We start from the raw sequence: 13,729 nt of genomic DNA on the forward strand, positions 1-13,729 counted from the left end.
GCGAGGAGCTGGCCGGGATGTAGGTGACTTTTCTGAAGTGGGGTGAGCACAAGCAGGGGCACAGCTGTGCTGCTGGGGGGCAGGCCCTGGCAGCGCCTCTGCCCCTGGGGTGGGTGGGAGAGGACCGGGGCATGCAGGGTCCCAGGAGCGTCCACGCCGGGTCCCTCTTCCTGCAGCGTGACCTTTGTGCCATCAGGGCCTGCACCTGCTGACCTCGCGCCTCCGTGCTCGGGCGTCCGCGTGCTGTTGGTCACGCAGGTAGATGTCAGAGATTTTTTCCATCGAGAGTCTGAAAGCTCCACTTTCAAAGGCTACTTCTCTTTGTGCAAATGAATAATCATCTCCTCGTAAAGCTCTCTGCTTTGAAATCCAGGATGAAAGGACGGGGCGCCATGACTCGGTGGTGGCGGGGTCCCGGGGAGACACTCCCGCTGGCTCCGTCTGGGGAGGGCGGGGTGGGGGGGGCTGGTGCACGTCTCCACCCACAGCCGAGCCCCACCTCCCCAGAGGCGGGAAGGAGGGTCTGCCCGGGCAGAAATGGGGCTTTGCTGGAGTAATGTACTTCTCTGGGCGCCCCTCCCTGTCCTGGGCCTTTGAAGACCCCACAAGGGTGCTTGAGGGACATGGCAGTAGCCCTGGGCCAGCGAGGTCGTGACCAGGCAGGAGTCCAGGAGGGGAGGTCCTGCGGCGGCTCAGGACCACGTGTTCACTCTGCACTGCTGCCTGGGGGCCGGGGTGGGGGTGGGGGACAATGTCTGCCCCCCCATCCAAGGTGTCCCTCCCCTTGGTTGGTCAGGAAGCCCTCCAGGGTGAGGGTGTGCACGTGGCAGCCTGGCCGGGCAGGACACCTGGTAGGGGAGGGGCCGGCAGGCCGGGAGCAGCCGCCTCTGGAGCCCAGCGTCCTGCCTGGCGGGACGTCACAGATGTGCTGGCTGCACAGCGAGAGCAGGATGGTGACGCCGCTGGCCGAGGCCACCTGCTCCTAGGTGTCTCAGCAGGACCAGCCCGGTGGCCAGCTTGGCTCTTGGGACTGTGCTGACCCCTGAGCTGCCCCTGGGCCAGGAAGCTGGTGTCTGGGAAGCGAATGCCAGCAGGATGCGGCTGGGGGAGCAGCCAAGCAGATCTGCTGACTCTGCCCCCAGAACTGAATCTGCAACCAGAAGGCCCTTCTGGAAGCATCCGAAGGGTTGACAGCCCCCGTAAAGATCAGTGCCGCACCCACCCCACTTTGCTCTAAGAAGGTCGGGTTCCGCTCACCAGTCCCCTGGGGGGGCCGCGCCTTCCTGCCCCGTGGAGGCCACGCTCTGGCCAGCCCCCGTTCCGTGGTCCACACTGCACGGCGTTAAATGCTGTGAATACTGCGCTTGGCAGGACGATGCCACCGACCCCTCTGGACAATGCAGAGGTGAAGAGGCAGGGCTCCAAGTGCACCCTCAGGCTGACGCGACAGGCGGGCGAGGCCCAGGCCGCAGTGGGGTGAACCAGCTGGGTGTCTGCCCCGCGTCAGGCCCGCAGTCATGACATGCCCCCCTTCCTTGCTGGCGTGTTCCGGAAGCCTCTTCAAGCCTGAGGACAGCAGCCCGGACAAGGCATTGTTAGAGGAAGTGACTTTTCTGGTCAATTACTCTGCAGATTGGCTGTGAGCAACCCGGACGCCGCCTGAGCCGCTGCTGGGGTCAGGCGCTGATGGCGCCTGGGGAAGGGGCCGCAGGAGGCCCAGCGGCTTTCTGGTGTGCTAAGAATGGATCTCACAGTTTATCCCGGGCTCTGGCAAAACTGTTAAAAAGGATGGTGGTGATGGTGGTGATGAAGGTGGCGGTGAGGGTGATGGTGAAGGTGGTGGTGAGGGTGATGGTGATGGTGATTTTCTGCTTCTGCGTTTAGAGGCAGGAGGTACCTGCCTCTTCCCTGGGCAATGAAGTCTAATCCCAAATCCTCCAGCTCTGAGGTCTGAGGATCTCTCTAGGGCTTGGAGGTAGGAAAAGGCCCTGCAGCAGGGAGCCCCTCCATCCTGCCCCAGACCTGACAGCCACCAGGCCCTGCAGAAGCGGGGAGCCACCAGAGACACCCCAGAGATGCCCCAGCCACTGCTGGGAGAAAGGGGAGGCGCTAACTGGCTTCACCCCACCCAGGACCCGTCCCTGACGCCCTCCCTGCAGCACCTGCCCCCAGGGCCCCTCTTTTCGCCAGCCCCACACCCCAACCTCAGGCCCCACCAGGCCCAGGGGTGGCCTTCAAGCTGTGCCACCGCATTCGGCAGGCACATCCACCCGCCCTGTCCTCATTGTGCCCTTCTGAGAGGACAGGCACAAAGGAGCCAGAGACGCCTGGCGAGGGGCTGCACCAGCCTGGCTGGGTCCATTCCTGGGGGCCTCTCCCCACGGTGCTGCCCCCCTTAGCGGAAGTCGCCCATCCTCCGCTGACTCGGTCGCCTCCTGCAGCCTCCCCGGAGCAGTGCGGGTGCAGGGAGGACCCCAAGTCTGGCCCTGACTGAGGGTGTCCCAGCCCCTCCCCACAGTGTCCGCGGGCGCCTGAGGAGCAGAGCCTGTGAACACTTTACAGAAACATAATAATTTTAATCAGCATTTTCCTTTCCATTGAAAATCACAAACTTAGCTACTTAATCAAATGTCACGCTTAAGACACATTTACCTCCCTGGGAGAGAAATGAACAATGGCAGCTCAATTTGGCTTTGGATGGGTTTGAAAAGTAGTCGAGTCTGGGGAGGCCATTAGGTAAATGGCCTTGAGGGCCTCTGAGGGCCCCCGGGGGCGGCCGCTGCGGGGCGGGCAACGGGCGGGGCTCGGGGGTGCTCTGCTCCCTATGGGGCGGCCAGACGCGGCGGGGGGCTTCCACCGCGGGGTCTCAAAGTTCACTTTTGCACTTGGTGAAGCTGGCAGGAGGGGCATGTGTGAGACTGCGTGTGACGTGTGTGCGCATGTGTGATGGTGCACATAGCCATGTGCACGTGTGTGTCAGCATGTGACATGTGATGCATGAGGGTGCATGTGTGTCACTCCGTGACATGCATGTGCAAGTGTGCACACACGTGCTGCTGTGTGCTGCCAGCATGTATGCATGTGTACATGTGAGTGTGCATGTTCATGTTACGGTGAGACAGCGTGTCTGGTAGTGTGCAGGTATGTGCATGCACATGTGTGCCAGTGTGTGCCAGTGGGTGTGTGCACATGTGTGTATGACTGCCTTGTGTGATGTTGAGGTGAGTGTGTGCACATGTGTGTGACTGTGTGTGAGTGTGTGCTGTGTGTTTGCATGCATGCATGTGCTCGTGTGTATTGAACATGTGTGTGCACATGTGCATGGCCATGTGTGCGCACAAGCAGCTGTGTGCAGTGGTGTCCGTGGCAGCACACGCACGTGTGTGTGTTGGGTGGCAGCATAGACCTGCTTCCCGGGAGGCGGGTGGGCGGGCCGGGAGTGTGCGTGTGCTCACAGAGCAGGGAGCTGCCGCACTAAGGGCAAGACAAGTTAACAGGCGGCTCCTTTCGAGGGGCTGGGTGGGCCTGCTGGGGACGGGGCACCCTGGGCCCTGCACTTAGGCCAGACTCCCCAGCCTGAGGGGGTGGGCCTCGCGCCCCAAAGATCACAGAGGTTGGCCGGCCGGCGCAGCCACTGCTCCTGGGCTCCAGAAAGCACCCCCTCTCCACTGCCTCCTCAGGGGTCACCCCTGGGGGCCGGGAGCCCCCAGTCAGTGGGGAGAAGCGGAGGTTTGAGACCGAGACGGAAAATGACACGTTTCTGTGGACTCGACTGAAATCCAGCGCCTCCTCCCCTGAAAAGCAGGCGTCAGGTGACAGAGGAGACCCGTAGAAAAGGGGCTGCGTCCCCCACACATCACCCCAGCTGAGGATCTCAAAACACGATTGTCACAAGTGTTGCCCCCAAATCGTGGCAGTGTTTGGAGCGGCCACTTAGCCGCTGCACGCGTGAAGAGCTCGCGTGCTTCCACGGGGAGCTCTGCCTTGGCGATGTTTGGATAATCCTGTCAGGACAACCGGCCTCCCAACCGCCCGTGCCGCGCAGCGCAGCGCAGCGGGCACCCTCACGGGACGGACACAGACCCGCGGGTGGCAGGCGGCGCCGAGGGGTGGAGCAGGGAGCCCAGCGCCCGCCCTGCCCGGGTGGCTCTGACTGAGGAAGGGCCTGGGGTGCAGCAGCCGCCCTCGTCCCACTAGGTGGCAGCAGTGCGGGCGCCCCGGCTCCGGCTGTCGGGGCCCACTCTGATGCTCTGGGCCCACGTCCCGGCTGCACTGTGGCCCTGATCCCCCAGCCTGGGAGGGGGTCCGAAGGCCCAGGGGCCCCGCAGGCCGGCAGAACACTCTGGGTGCAACAGACCGTGGGGGCATCGCTCTGATGCCCTGCAAAGCCCCCTGCCTGCAGAGGAGCGCCAGGCCCCTCTCCTGGGGGGGCAGACCAGGTGCCAGGGGAGCAGCAGGCAGCAGTGCCGGCCCTGCACCCCTCCCTGCCCCTGCCACCTCGGGGTCGCCGTGGGGACCGCGTGGTCCTGCCTCCAGCCTGGAGGGCGCTTCCCCTGCAGGCCCCAGGTCCAGGGGCCGTCCCAGCCAGGTTCAACGGCCCTGCCAGCACCCCCTCCTCAGCCTGGCACCCCAGCCTCCGCACCCCTCCTGGAGCGCCCACCAGGATTAGGCACCTTCTCCCCCCCTCCCCCGGCCCTGCCTGGTCTCTGGGCCCCTGGCTGGGCTCCCCGCTCCGGCGCCCCAGGAGCCACCCGCCCTGCGCGACGCCCCTCTGCCCCCGTGGCCCGCCAGGCGCTGCCGGCCCCGCGCGGGTCTGGCCCCCCCCCCCCCCCCCCAGGCTGCTCTTGGGCGGGGGCGCCACCGCGGTCGGGGGGGGTGGTGGCTGCCCACGCCCGCCGGGACACGTGGGTCCGCGCAGGCTGGGCCGGCCGAGGGGCCGGAGCTGAGTCGGGGGGCTCCCCGCGCCCCGGCAGGGAAGGGCAGAGCCGAGTCGGGGCTCCCCGCGCCCCGCCCGCGCGCCCCGCGGCAGCTCCGCCTGGAGGAAACTTTCCTCGCGGCCCCGATCCCGGGCCCCCGGCGCTCCCCGGGAACGCGCCTCCCGGCTCCGCGCTCGGGCCGCCGGGCGCGCGGGAACCGGGTCGGAACCTCGAACGGCTTCGCTTGCCACCCGGTTGCCGTGGCAACACCATCCGGCGGCGCCCGGCGGCCCAATCGCCGCCCGCGGCCTCGCCTGCGCCTCGCGAGGGGGGACCCGGCCCCGCCGGGCGCGGGGCGCGGGCGCGGGCGGGGGCGGCCGGCGCGGGGCGCGGGCGCGGGGGCGCGGGGGGCCGGGCGGGCGGGCGGGGGCGCGGGGCGCGGGCGCGGGGGGCGGGGCCGCGGTGACGTGCGCGGCCGGCGGGCGGAGTTGGGGCGCTGCCGGCGGGGGCGAGCGCGAGCGGCAGACGCGCGGAGGGAGCGGCCGGCGGCGCGGGCGGCTCTGCGGCGGGCGCGGTGGGCGCGGGCGGGGGCCCGGGATCCCCGCGCGCCCCCTCGGCGCGGCGCCGCCCCGCGCGTTCCCAGCCCCGCGCGCCCGGCCGCCGCCTCCCGCCCCGCGCCCGGACGGAGCCCCCGGCCAACTTGGCGCGCGGCCCCGAGGCGGAGCCCCGCGCCCCGGCCGGCCGGCGCGCAGGAGCCCCGCGCCCGCGCCCCCCCCCCCGCGCGGGCCGGACCCAGGCGAGAGCCGCGCGCGGGGACACGCACGGACCGCGGCGCCGCCCGCCCCCGCCGCGAGGGCGCCCCCGCCCCCCGCGCCCGAGGGCCGCGGCCCGCCCGGCCGGGATGTGCGCCCCCGCGGGCCGCCCCGCCTGAGCCATGCGCCCCGCGGCGGCGGCGCGCCGGCCGGCATGGAGCCCCGCGCGGCCGCGCTCTGACTCGCCCCGCGCCCCGCGGCCGGCGGCGCCCGGAGAGACCCGCCGCGGGACGAGCAGCCGGCGCGGGCGCCGCGCGCATGGCCGGGGCGCGCGCGGTCTGAGGCTCCGCTCCAGAGACGTGACCATGTGGATTCAACAGCTCTCGGGACTCAGGTGAGCGGGCGGCCGGCGGGCCGGCCGGGCCGGCGCGCGGGGCCCCGCGGGGAGCGCTCGGTCGAGGGGTCCGCGCGCCGGCCGGTCCCCGGCAGGAGGCGCGCCCGCGGCTCCCGAGCCAGCAGCGCAGTGTCCTGGCCGCCCGCCCCGCGCGCCTCCCGCCCGGGCAGCGGCGGAGCCCCGGGGCGGGGGCCGGGCAGCCGGGGCGGCCGGGGCGGCCGGGCTCGGGGCCGGTCCGGCCAGGGCTCTGCACGCAGAGTTGAAGGAAACCCGGACGGGCAGCCGCGCGGCCCGGTGCCCCCTTCTTCGGGACCTGGGCTGAGCAGGGCCTCCCCGGCTCCCAGCTGCACATCCAGCTGTTTGCCCGTGACCTCGGCCCCACCGGCGCGCAGCTGGCAGCGGATGGGGCGGAGAGGCGGGGGCTTGGGGAGCGCCCCCCGCCACCCCCAGGGAGCCACCCGGAGCACTCAGGGCTGGTCCGTGTCCGGACCCCAGGGCCGGCGGCAGCGGCCAGATGGAGCCTCAGGCTGCTCTGGGGGGCTCGGGAAGACCCTTGCGGGCAAACTTTGCCCACCTGCCGTGCGCTGGGACTTCATCCCCTGCCCGCGGCCACCCGAGACCCGGCGGGACGCGGCTGTCCCCGGGCTGGCCGGCTGCTCCCGAGCCACCGCCCTCCTGCCAGGGGCTCCTCGGAGCCGGCACGTTTGGGTTCTGGGGTGCAAAAGAGCAGGGAGGACAGCGGCAGAGGCCGCCCCAGCAGCTTGCGCTTCGGAGTTTGTCCACTGGGATGCACTGTGCCCCTGCGAGCCGGAGCCCGAGCCGGAGCCAGCCCGGGGCTGGACAGGCTGCCCGAGCCTCCGCATCCCACCCAGAGCTGGGGGAGCGAGCTGGGGGCCCAGTTAACTGGAGCCCTGGTTTCGGGGAGCCCGGGGAGCTCTCTGCCCGTGGGTGGCGGCTCCCCTTTCCTGGCGTGAACGCTGCGTAACACACTTAGTGCACCGGCAGGCGACGTGACCGGCCTTTTTCTGGAAATCGCCTCTTTCTCCAGGTGGCCGGTCTCGCCTGCCGCGGGGCTCGAAAGGTGAACCGCCCGGCGCGGCCTCTTGGCTGCCGGCCTGGCGGGGCTGAGGTCTTGTGCTCCGCTACACAGGGCTTAGGTTTGGCCTTTCTGGGGCGAGACAGAACGGGGCGAGGGCTGCTTCGCCGGGTGACCGGGTCCAGGCGCCCTGCTCAGCCCCCCTGCTCCCCGCCAGGCTTCGGCAAAGATCACCCCCCCCACACACACACACACACACACACATCCGGGGGCACCTCTGGCTTCCAGATGCTTCCTGAGCTGCTGTCTGGCACTTGATTGCTGATGGTGGCAAGTTATTTGAACTGATATCTGCTTTATTACCAAGTTGCCAGATCCAGAGATCAGCACCTTGTGGTCAGGGGAGAGGAGCGCGGCCGTGCCGGCAGGAGCCCGCTGCTCAGCCCCCCGCGCCGTGCCCGCGCGAGCTCGGCCGGAGCGTGCGCCAGGAAATGGTTCTGTGGGGGATTTTGAAGTTTGACCTTTTGGTTTTTTCTCTCCATGTTAGCACAAGGGATTTTCTCTAAGTGTGCCTCTCCGGAGGTGCCGTCACCTCCGGGGTGCTGGCGGGGAGCTCTGTCCTGCCCGCCAGAGCCGGCCCTGCCCGGCCAGCAGCCAGGGCGCCCCCGCCCTCGGTGACCGGACGCCGGGGCGGCCGTGAGGGCTGGAAATGTGCTTTTTGCCGGGTGTCAGCTGGTCCCCTCGGCCAGCCATCCGTGGCTCCCAGGTGCGCCCCGGGCACCCTGCGGCCGGGCCGCCTGGCGACGCCGGGTCCGAGCCCCGCTCCGCCTGCTGGTTGTCGGCTCGGTGTGGCCAAGCGGCGCGCGAGCCTCTCCTCCTCGGGAGGGACAGATGGCGTGTGTCAAGCTCCCTTTGTGCCTCTCTGGCGGCCGATGTCGCAGCGTCCCAGAGAGACGCTCGTCAGCACGGCTGAGGTGACTCGAAGGCGGCCGGCCCGGCCAGCTGTGGGGGGCGCACGGCAGCCCCGGCCTGAGGCTGGCTGCTGGCTGGGCAGCCCCGAGGCTGGGTCCCCGGCCGGGCCGGCTGTGCTGGTGTCTGCGGGGAGACCTGTCCACGCTGGCCTCCTTCTCAGACCTGTCCCTGGGCCACGCCGTGCGTTCTCCCCTTGAAGGTCCCACGGCCCTGTGGTGGGGGGGTGAGGGGGGGCGGCGTGTGACAACCTGCTGTGCCCCCTTTTTTCAGTGGGATTTGCAGGGGGCCTCCCTGCTCAGGGTCGTCGCCATCCCGTCTGCAAAGTCCCCAGCAGCCGGGGCGAATGCTGGCTTTGGGGGCCCCATCAAAGCTCCCTCCCGTGAGTCCTGGCTGGCGCCCATTTCCAGCTGCTGCTACCAAATTGCTTGCAACTGGTTCCGTGGCGTGCCGGCGCCGGGTGCGCCGGGGACAATACTGCTGGGGCAAATCACCATTTTAGGAGGCAGCGCAAATCCTCCACCCCAGGGCCGGTCCCCTCCCGTCAGTCACCCTCACCCCCACCGAGGGCTCCGCTGTCCAGGCGGAGGGGCGGGGCGGCCCTTCGGTCCTTTCTGCTGGCTGTGTTAACCCCTTGCTCCCTTTGCATGGAGGAGGGCGCCGAGGGGGGAGCAGGGCGAGGCCTTGCGCCGGCCCAGACGGCTCCCTGCCTCCCGGCGTCGACGGCTCTTTCCCCCGGGACAGGGACCGGCCTGCTTCCCGCCACTTCCGCCTCCTGCCGACAGAGCCGGGGCTCGGGGTCCAGTCCCGGCCTCGCGGTCCCGGCGCACCGGCCCGGGCACACTTGGCGGGGTGGGCACGCTGGCCGTGCCCTGCATGTCCCTGGGCTTGTGGAGAGGCCCAGGGCGCCCTGGCGGGTCGCCGCGGAGCGGTAAACACCAGCCCTCACCTGACCGGCGGCGCCCGCCCGCGTCCGGGGCTTCTCCCCGGGGTTACGTAAGAGTCATCTGCTTCCACTACGTCGTTGCCAAGTTTTCTTCAAAGGGTTACAAGTCAGTAGAGACCAAACTGATGTAAAGATTAGCTTGGAAAGCCAAATATATCCTTGATCTAGATTTTCGTGTTTGAAGTCTGGCTCGAGAGGTTTTCTCGGGTCCGATGCCAGTCAGGCGCGAGGGGCTGGCAGGCGCGGCCGTGGGCGCGGGGGCAGGCAGCCAGGCCGCGCCTCCTCCCCTAAGACCCCTCCCCGGAGCGCGGAGGTCTGGGCGCGTCGGAGGCCCCGGCCTGGGGGGTCTTACATAACGCGGGGAGTCTCGGTTCATAGAAAGTCAGAGGCTGGAGCTGCCGGGGCAGAGCCCGGGGGCCTGGGGCCTGGCTCCCTGCGCCGGGCACGAGGGTCAGGTCTGGCACCCCGGGAGACCTGGCCGCGCCAGCCCCCCATCCTGGGCCCCTGCACCCCCAGGAGCATGGGCTGCCTCTTCTGGTCCCTGAGCCCTGCCACAGAGTGTGGGGGCTCCCGTCTCCTCCTGCCGCGGGGGCGGGGGCTGGAGCGGGGGGCAGCTGCCGCTGCTCTTCCAGCCGCCTCGGGACGGCCGTGTAATTGGGGCGCCCGGGCGAGGGACACGGCTGGGGGCTGGGCCGCTCCCGCCTGCGTCTCTCTTTGGAAGGCGCCTGCGGTGAGAGGCCCGGCACCCTCCGGTCACCTGGGGGTGTTAGCGCTGGAGAAGCCCCCCGCACGGCCCCCGCAGAGGGGAGGGCCGCGGCCAGGAGAGCCGTGGGGCAGACGGAGGCCGACGGGGCCGGGTCAGCGGGCGGGGGCTCGGCGGATGGCGGCCTTTCCAGCCCGCCCTGGGCTTTGCAAAAGGTGCTGCTTGATTTTTCCTCCTCTTCCCAGAAAGAGGTTGGCGGCAGCCCTGCGGGTCCATCTGTCTTCAGCTTCCCGGCTGCATGCTCGGTGCCTGCCCTGTCCAGGCGGTGGACTCTGCCAGGTGTGGCGCTTCCCTCGGGCCGGCCGGGGCCCCGGAGGCCATGCGGCCAGTCCTCCGGGACAGCTGGCGCTCGGGCTGGGTGACCCCCCTTGTGCTCCCGCGCGGCCTCAGGTGCTGCTGGACGGTGGCTGCACCGCAGTGCCAAGGACACTGGCAGCAGCGCTGGAGACTGAGGGGGGTGTCTCCCCGGAAACGGGGGGAGCCTGCTGCTTGCAGGCCTCCTGTCTGGCGCTGGAAAGGATGTGCTCTCCGCTCGGGGCCTGTTGTTCTTCCTCTTCTCTCGAGAGGAGACATCTGTGGCTGCAAATGTGTCCCCGGGGCATGGCACTCTGGCTCCAGCAAGCTGTGCCCTGGGATCCTCGTCCCTAACGCCACGCTCGATGCGGGGAAGGAAGGCCCACCCGGGGCCAGCCTAGGTTGAGACCCTGTCTTGCCCCAAGCAGATGTTCTGCTTCTTCACCTGCTTCCCGGAGCTCGACATTCCACCATGAGAGAGTCATTCCTTTGGCTGGCAGCTTCGTCACCTCTGGAGTGCAGACATACTTGTGGCACTAGGATGGGGATGAAGGACCCACCAAGGGGTCGGGGAGACACGGGTGGGCGTGAGCTTGGGAGAGGCAGACTTACCGTCGTTACGGTCAGGTTGAGGCCCCGGCTCGCTCAGGGACACCCGCTAAGGGCTGGAACAGGTTAACATGGGAAGGGAATTTGCTCGAAAGGGAGGGTGGGCCCTGTGGGCCCTGTGGACGGGGCGGGAGGGGCCAGCGTAACGGGCATGACAGGCACACCCCTGGGAGCCGCTCCGTACCCAGGGAGCACCCACTCTGCCACCTGACCCCCACGGGAGCCACCTCCCGCGCCCACGCACACCTTCCACTTGCTTCTGTCTCAGCGCTGGTGCCTGTACAGAGCGGGGCCCGCTGGGGGCGTGGGTGGCCCCGTGGGGACAAGCAGCCCTGTGCAGCCACATGCAGGCCGCCTCGAGTGCGTGCCGTGTCCCCCAGTGCACGGGAGGAGATCCCAGGTGAGCCCAGCCGTGGCGACACCTTGGGCCTGCGCGGAGTGGACGCAGCGCTGGCATTTCCCTCGGGTGGGCATCGGGGGGTGCTGGGGCTCAGTTCCTCTTCCTGCCCCGCCGGCGGGTGGGCGAGTCCTCTCAGCACAGCCCACTCTGGACCCGCACCTGGGGGCAGGTGTGGGCTGCACTGCCCTGCCAGATGCGACCCCAGGAGGCTGGGGCGAGAGCGTTTTTTCTGTAGAGCCTGGCACCTCCCATCGAAGCCGGCTCTGCTGGAGCTTGCTGGTCCGGCCCTGACCCCGCTCGGCTGTCTGTGGTGGTGGTGGGGCGGGGTGGAGGGGCTGGCCGTGCCTGGAGGCCCGGCAGGTATGCTGGACTCCTGGAGGCCCAGGGGGCTGCAGTGGGGCTCTGGGAGGCCCCGGCAGGTGCTGTGGGGCTCCCAGAGGCCCGGGGGAGGGGTGTGGGTGACAGGGCTGTTTTCCGGGCCTGCAGGCAGGAGCGGGAGATGCCAGCCCTGCAGGCAGGCTGCTCATGCCCGGGGGACACTGCATGCCAGGAGGCGACAAGGGCTTCGGGGAGGTGAGGAGTGCCAGCTGCTCGCCTGGAGCCGAGGCCTCGAGGTGGGGGCGGTGGTCGGAGTAGAGAGAGGAGACCAGGAGGGAGAGAGCGAGTCGAGGCAGACCAGAGCCTGCGCCCTCCTGGATCTGAGGCCGTTCTCAGCATTCTCTACCCTCCCCCGAGAGCGCGCCCTGCTGGGGAGGAAGACCCCGAGCTGGGACCCCCTCCTCCGCTCCGCCCCGAGCCTCACAGATGCTGAGACTCTGCCGGGCGCTGGCCCACGCGGCTTGAGCGTTGGGGACTCAGCAGAACTGGTTTGGGTGAAACCTTTGGGACGTTGTTGTAGAAACAGGTGTGGGGAGTGCGTTGAGTGTCGGGTGCGCGCCGGTGCGCGGGAACGGCTGTGTGTGTGGTGTGGGTACGTGCGGGTGTGCGGGTGTGCGGGGGGGGGGTGTGCTGGGGAGCCTGAGGGTTGGAGGGCGTCAGAGCACCGGTCCTCAGGGGCTCGGACTCCAGGTGAAGGGACCTGTTTTTTAAAAAAGTAAACGAAAGACTCCTGCAGAAGGAGCTTGCAGCATCGGGGTGTGACTCTGAAGAACCAGGTGTGGAGCACGCCACCCAGAATTTGCTGCCCTCTGTGTCAGGGAGGCACCTGTCCCGCTGGGCTGCCTGTCCTGCCTCAGCAGCACATGGGAGGGGGCTCTGGGGGGGACTTGGGGAAGGTCCTTGGGTCTGCACAGCCACCCGCCAAGGTGAAGCGGCACCCATAGGGCCTCCACGCCGGGCGCGGCCCCCGGGCAGGGGGCGAGGGCTTGGGAGTCTGTGTGCTTTGGTGAGGTGCCAGGGAGGAGGTCTGGGCTCGGAGGTAGTTCCTGTTTTGATCCCGTCAAAATAAATCTGGACACCCCGGTTTAGTTCAGCAGCCATAGGTTCACCTTAGGACTCCGAAATTCAAACGGAAAGAAGTTTGGACTGACTGCTTAGCAGATCAAGGGCCTTCCTTGGGCCCAACAAAGGCACCTTCTAGAGGTGACCTTCGGGCTCTCTGAGCTCTGGTGGGTTCTGGCGACAGCGGGAGGAGAGTGAGTAAACACGGCTCCGGGGGAGGTGTCTCAGGCTTCGGTGTGGATTGATGGCCGCGGTGTCCCCGAGCCCCGTGGGGCGTGTTCGTGTCCTCTCATGGAATCCCTTGTCCTGAAAACAGAATTTTGTTTGATTCCCTGGTGGGGAAGTCTGGCGTCAGGAAAGTGCTGTTAAAAAACTAAACATCCTCAACTCATCTTGTGAAACTGATGTTCCCCCTGATATCAAAGTCAAATAAGGACTGTTAAAAAAAAAAGAGGCAAACATTTCTTGTGAAAATAGACAGCAGTAAACAAAAACCTTAGCAAAATATTAACAAATAAAATTCAGCAGTGTGTAGAGAAAGGGTATACCATGGCCATGCAGGGTTTGTTCCATGGATGCAAGCATGCTTCAACATTGGAAACTCAAGCAGTGCAATCGATAGGACGAGGCTAAAAAGAAAAATGGTATAATCCTGTCGATTGATGGACAGGACGCACTTGATAAAATTCAATACCTGTCCATAATAAGAACTCTCAGAAAATTAGAAATGGGGGACACGTCCTCAAGAAGGCAAAGAATGCGCACAGAAACCAAAATTAGCTTCATATTTAATGTTCAGAATCTGGAGACTCCCCCACCCCAACCACCAGATCAGGAACAACCATGTTTATTTTCACCGCCCTCATTCCGCGCCCTGCTGCAAGTTCAAGCCCATATATTCAGGAAGAAAGTAAATAAGAGACAAACAGAAGGAGAAACAAAACTTTGAGAGGATACAACTGTCTACATGGAAAATCTCGAGCTACCTTGAGATAACAAAATGAGGTCAGCCTGTCCGACACAAGATGTTATATTACCACAGTAATCAAGACTAAGAGGAAGGGTAGGTCGGTGCCACAGAATAGAGAATCTGGAAATAGACCCCCACAAATATTCCCCCCTGATTTTTGACAAAGGGGCAGATTCAGTGAAGGAAGATAGACTTCAACAGATAGCACTGGAGCAACCAGACAGTCATAGCCAAGACAAC

At 67.1% G+C, this 13,729-nt stretch overlaps 1 protein-coding gene across 1 annotated transcript in view; it reads left to right on the top strand.

The window, feature by feature from the left end:
• The first annotated feature begins 6,032 nt into the window (after nucleotides 1–6,032).
• AJAP1 (adherens junctions associated protein 1) overlaps nucleotides 6,033–13,729 on the top strand; it is a 67,945-nt gene continuing 60,248 nt past the window's right edge. The window contains exon 1 of the mRNA XM_037499370.2: nucleotides 6,033–6,062. Within this exon, the coding sequence (XP_037355267.2) occupies nucleotides 6,034–6,062 (29 nt within the window). The 5' untranslated portion in view covers nucleotide 6,033. The remainder of the gene's footprint in view (nucleotides 6,063–13,729) is intronic.

This window comes from Talpa occidentalis, unplaced genomic scaffold, assembly GCF_014898055.3.
Source record: "Talpa occidentalis isolate TD23 unplaced genomic scaffold, MPIMG_talOcc4v2.1 talOcc4.9, whole genome shotgun sequence".
Taxonomy (NCBI): domain Eukaryota; kingdom Metazoa; phylum Chordata; class Mammalia; order Eulipotyphla; family Talpidae; genus Talpa; species Talpa occidentalis.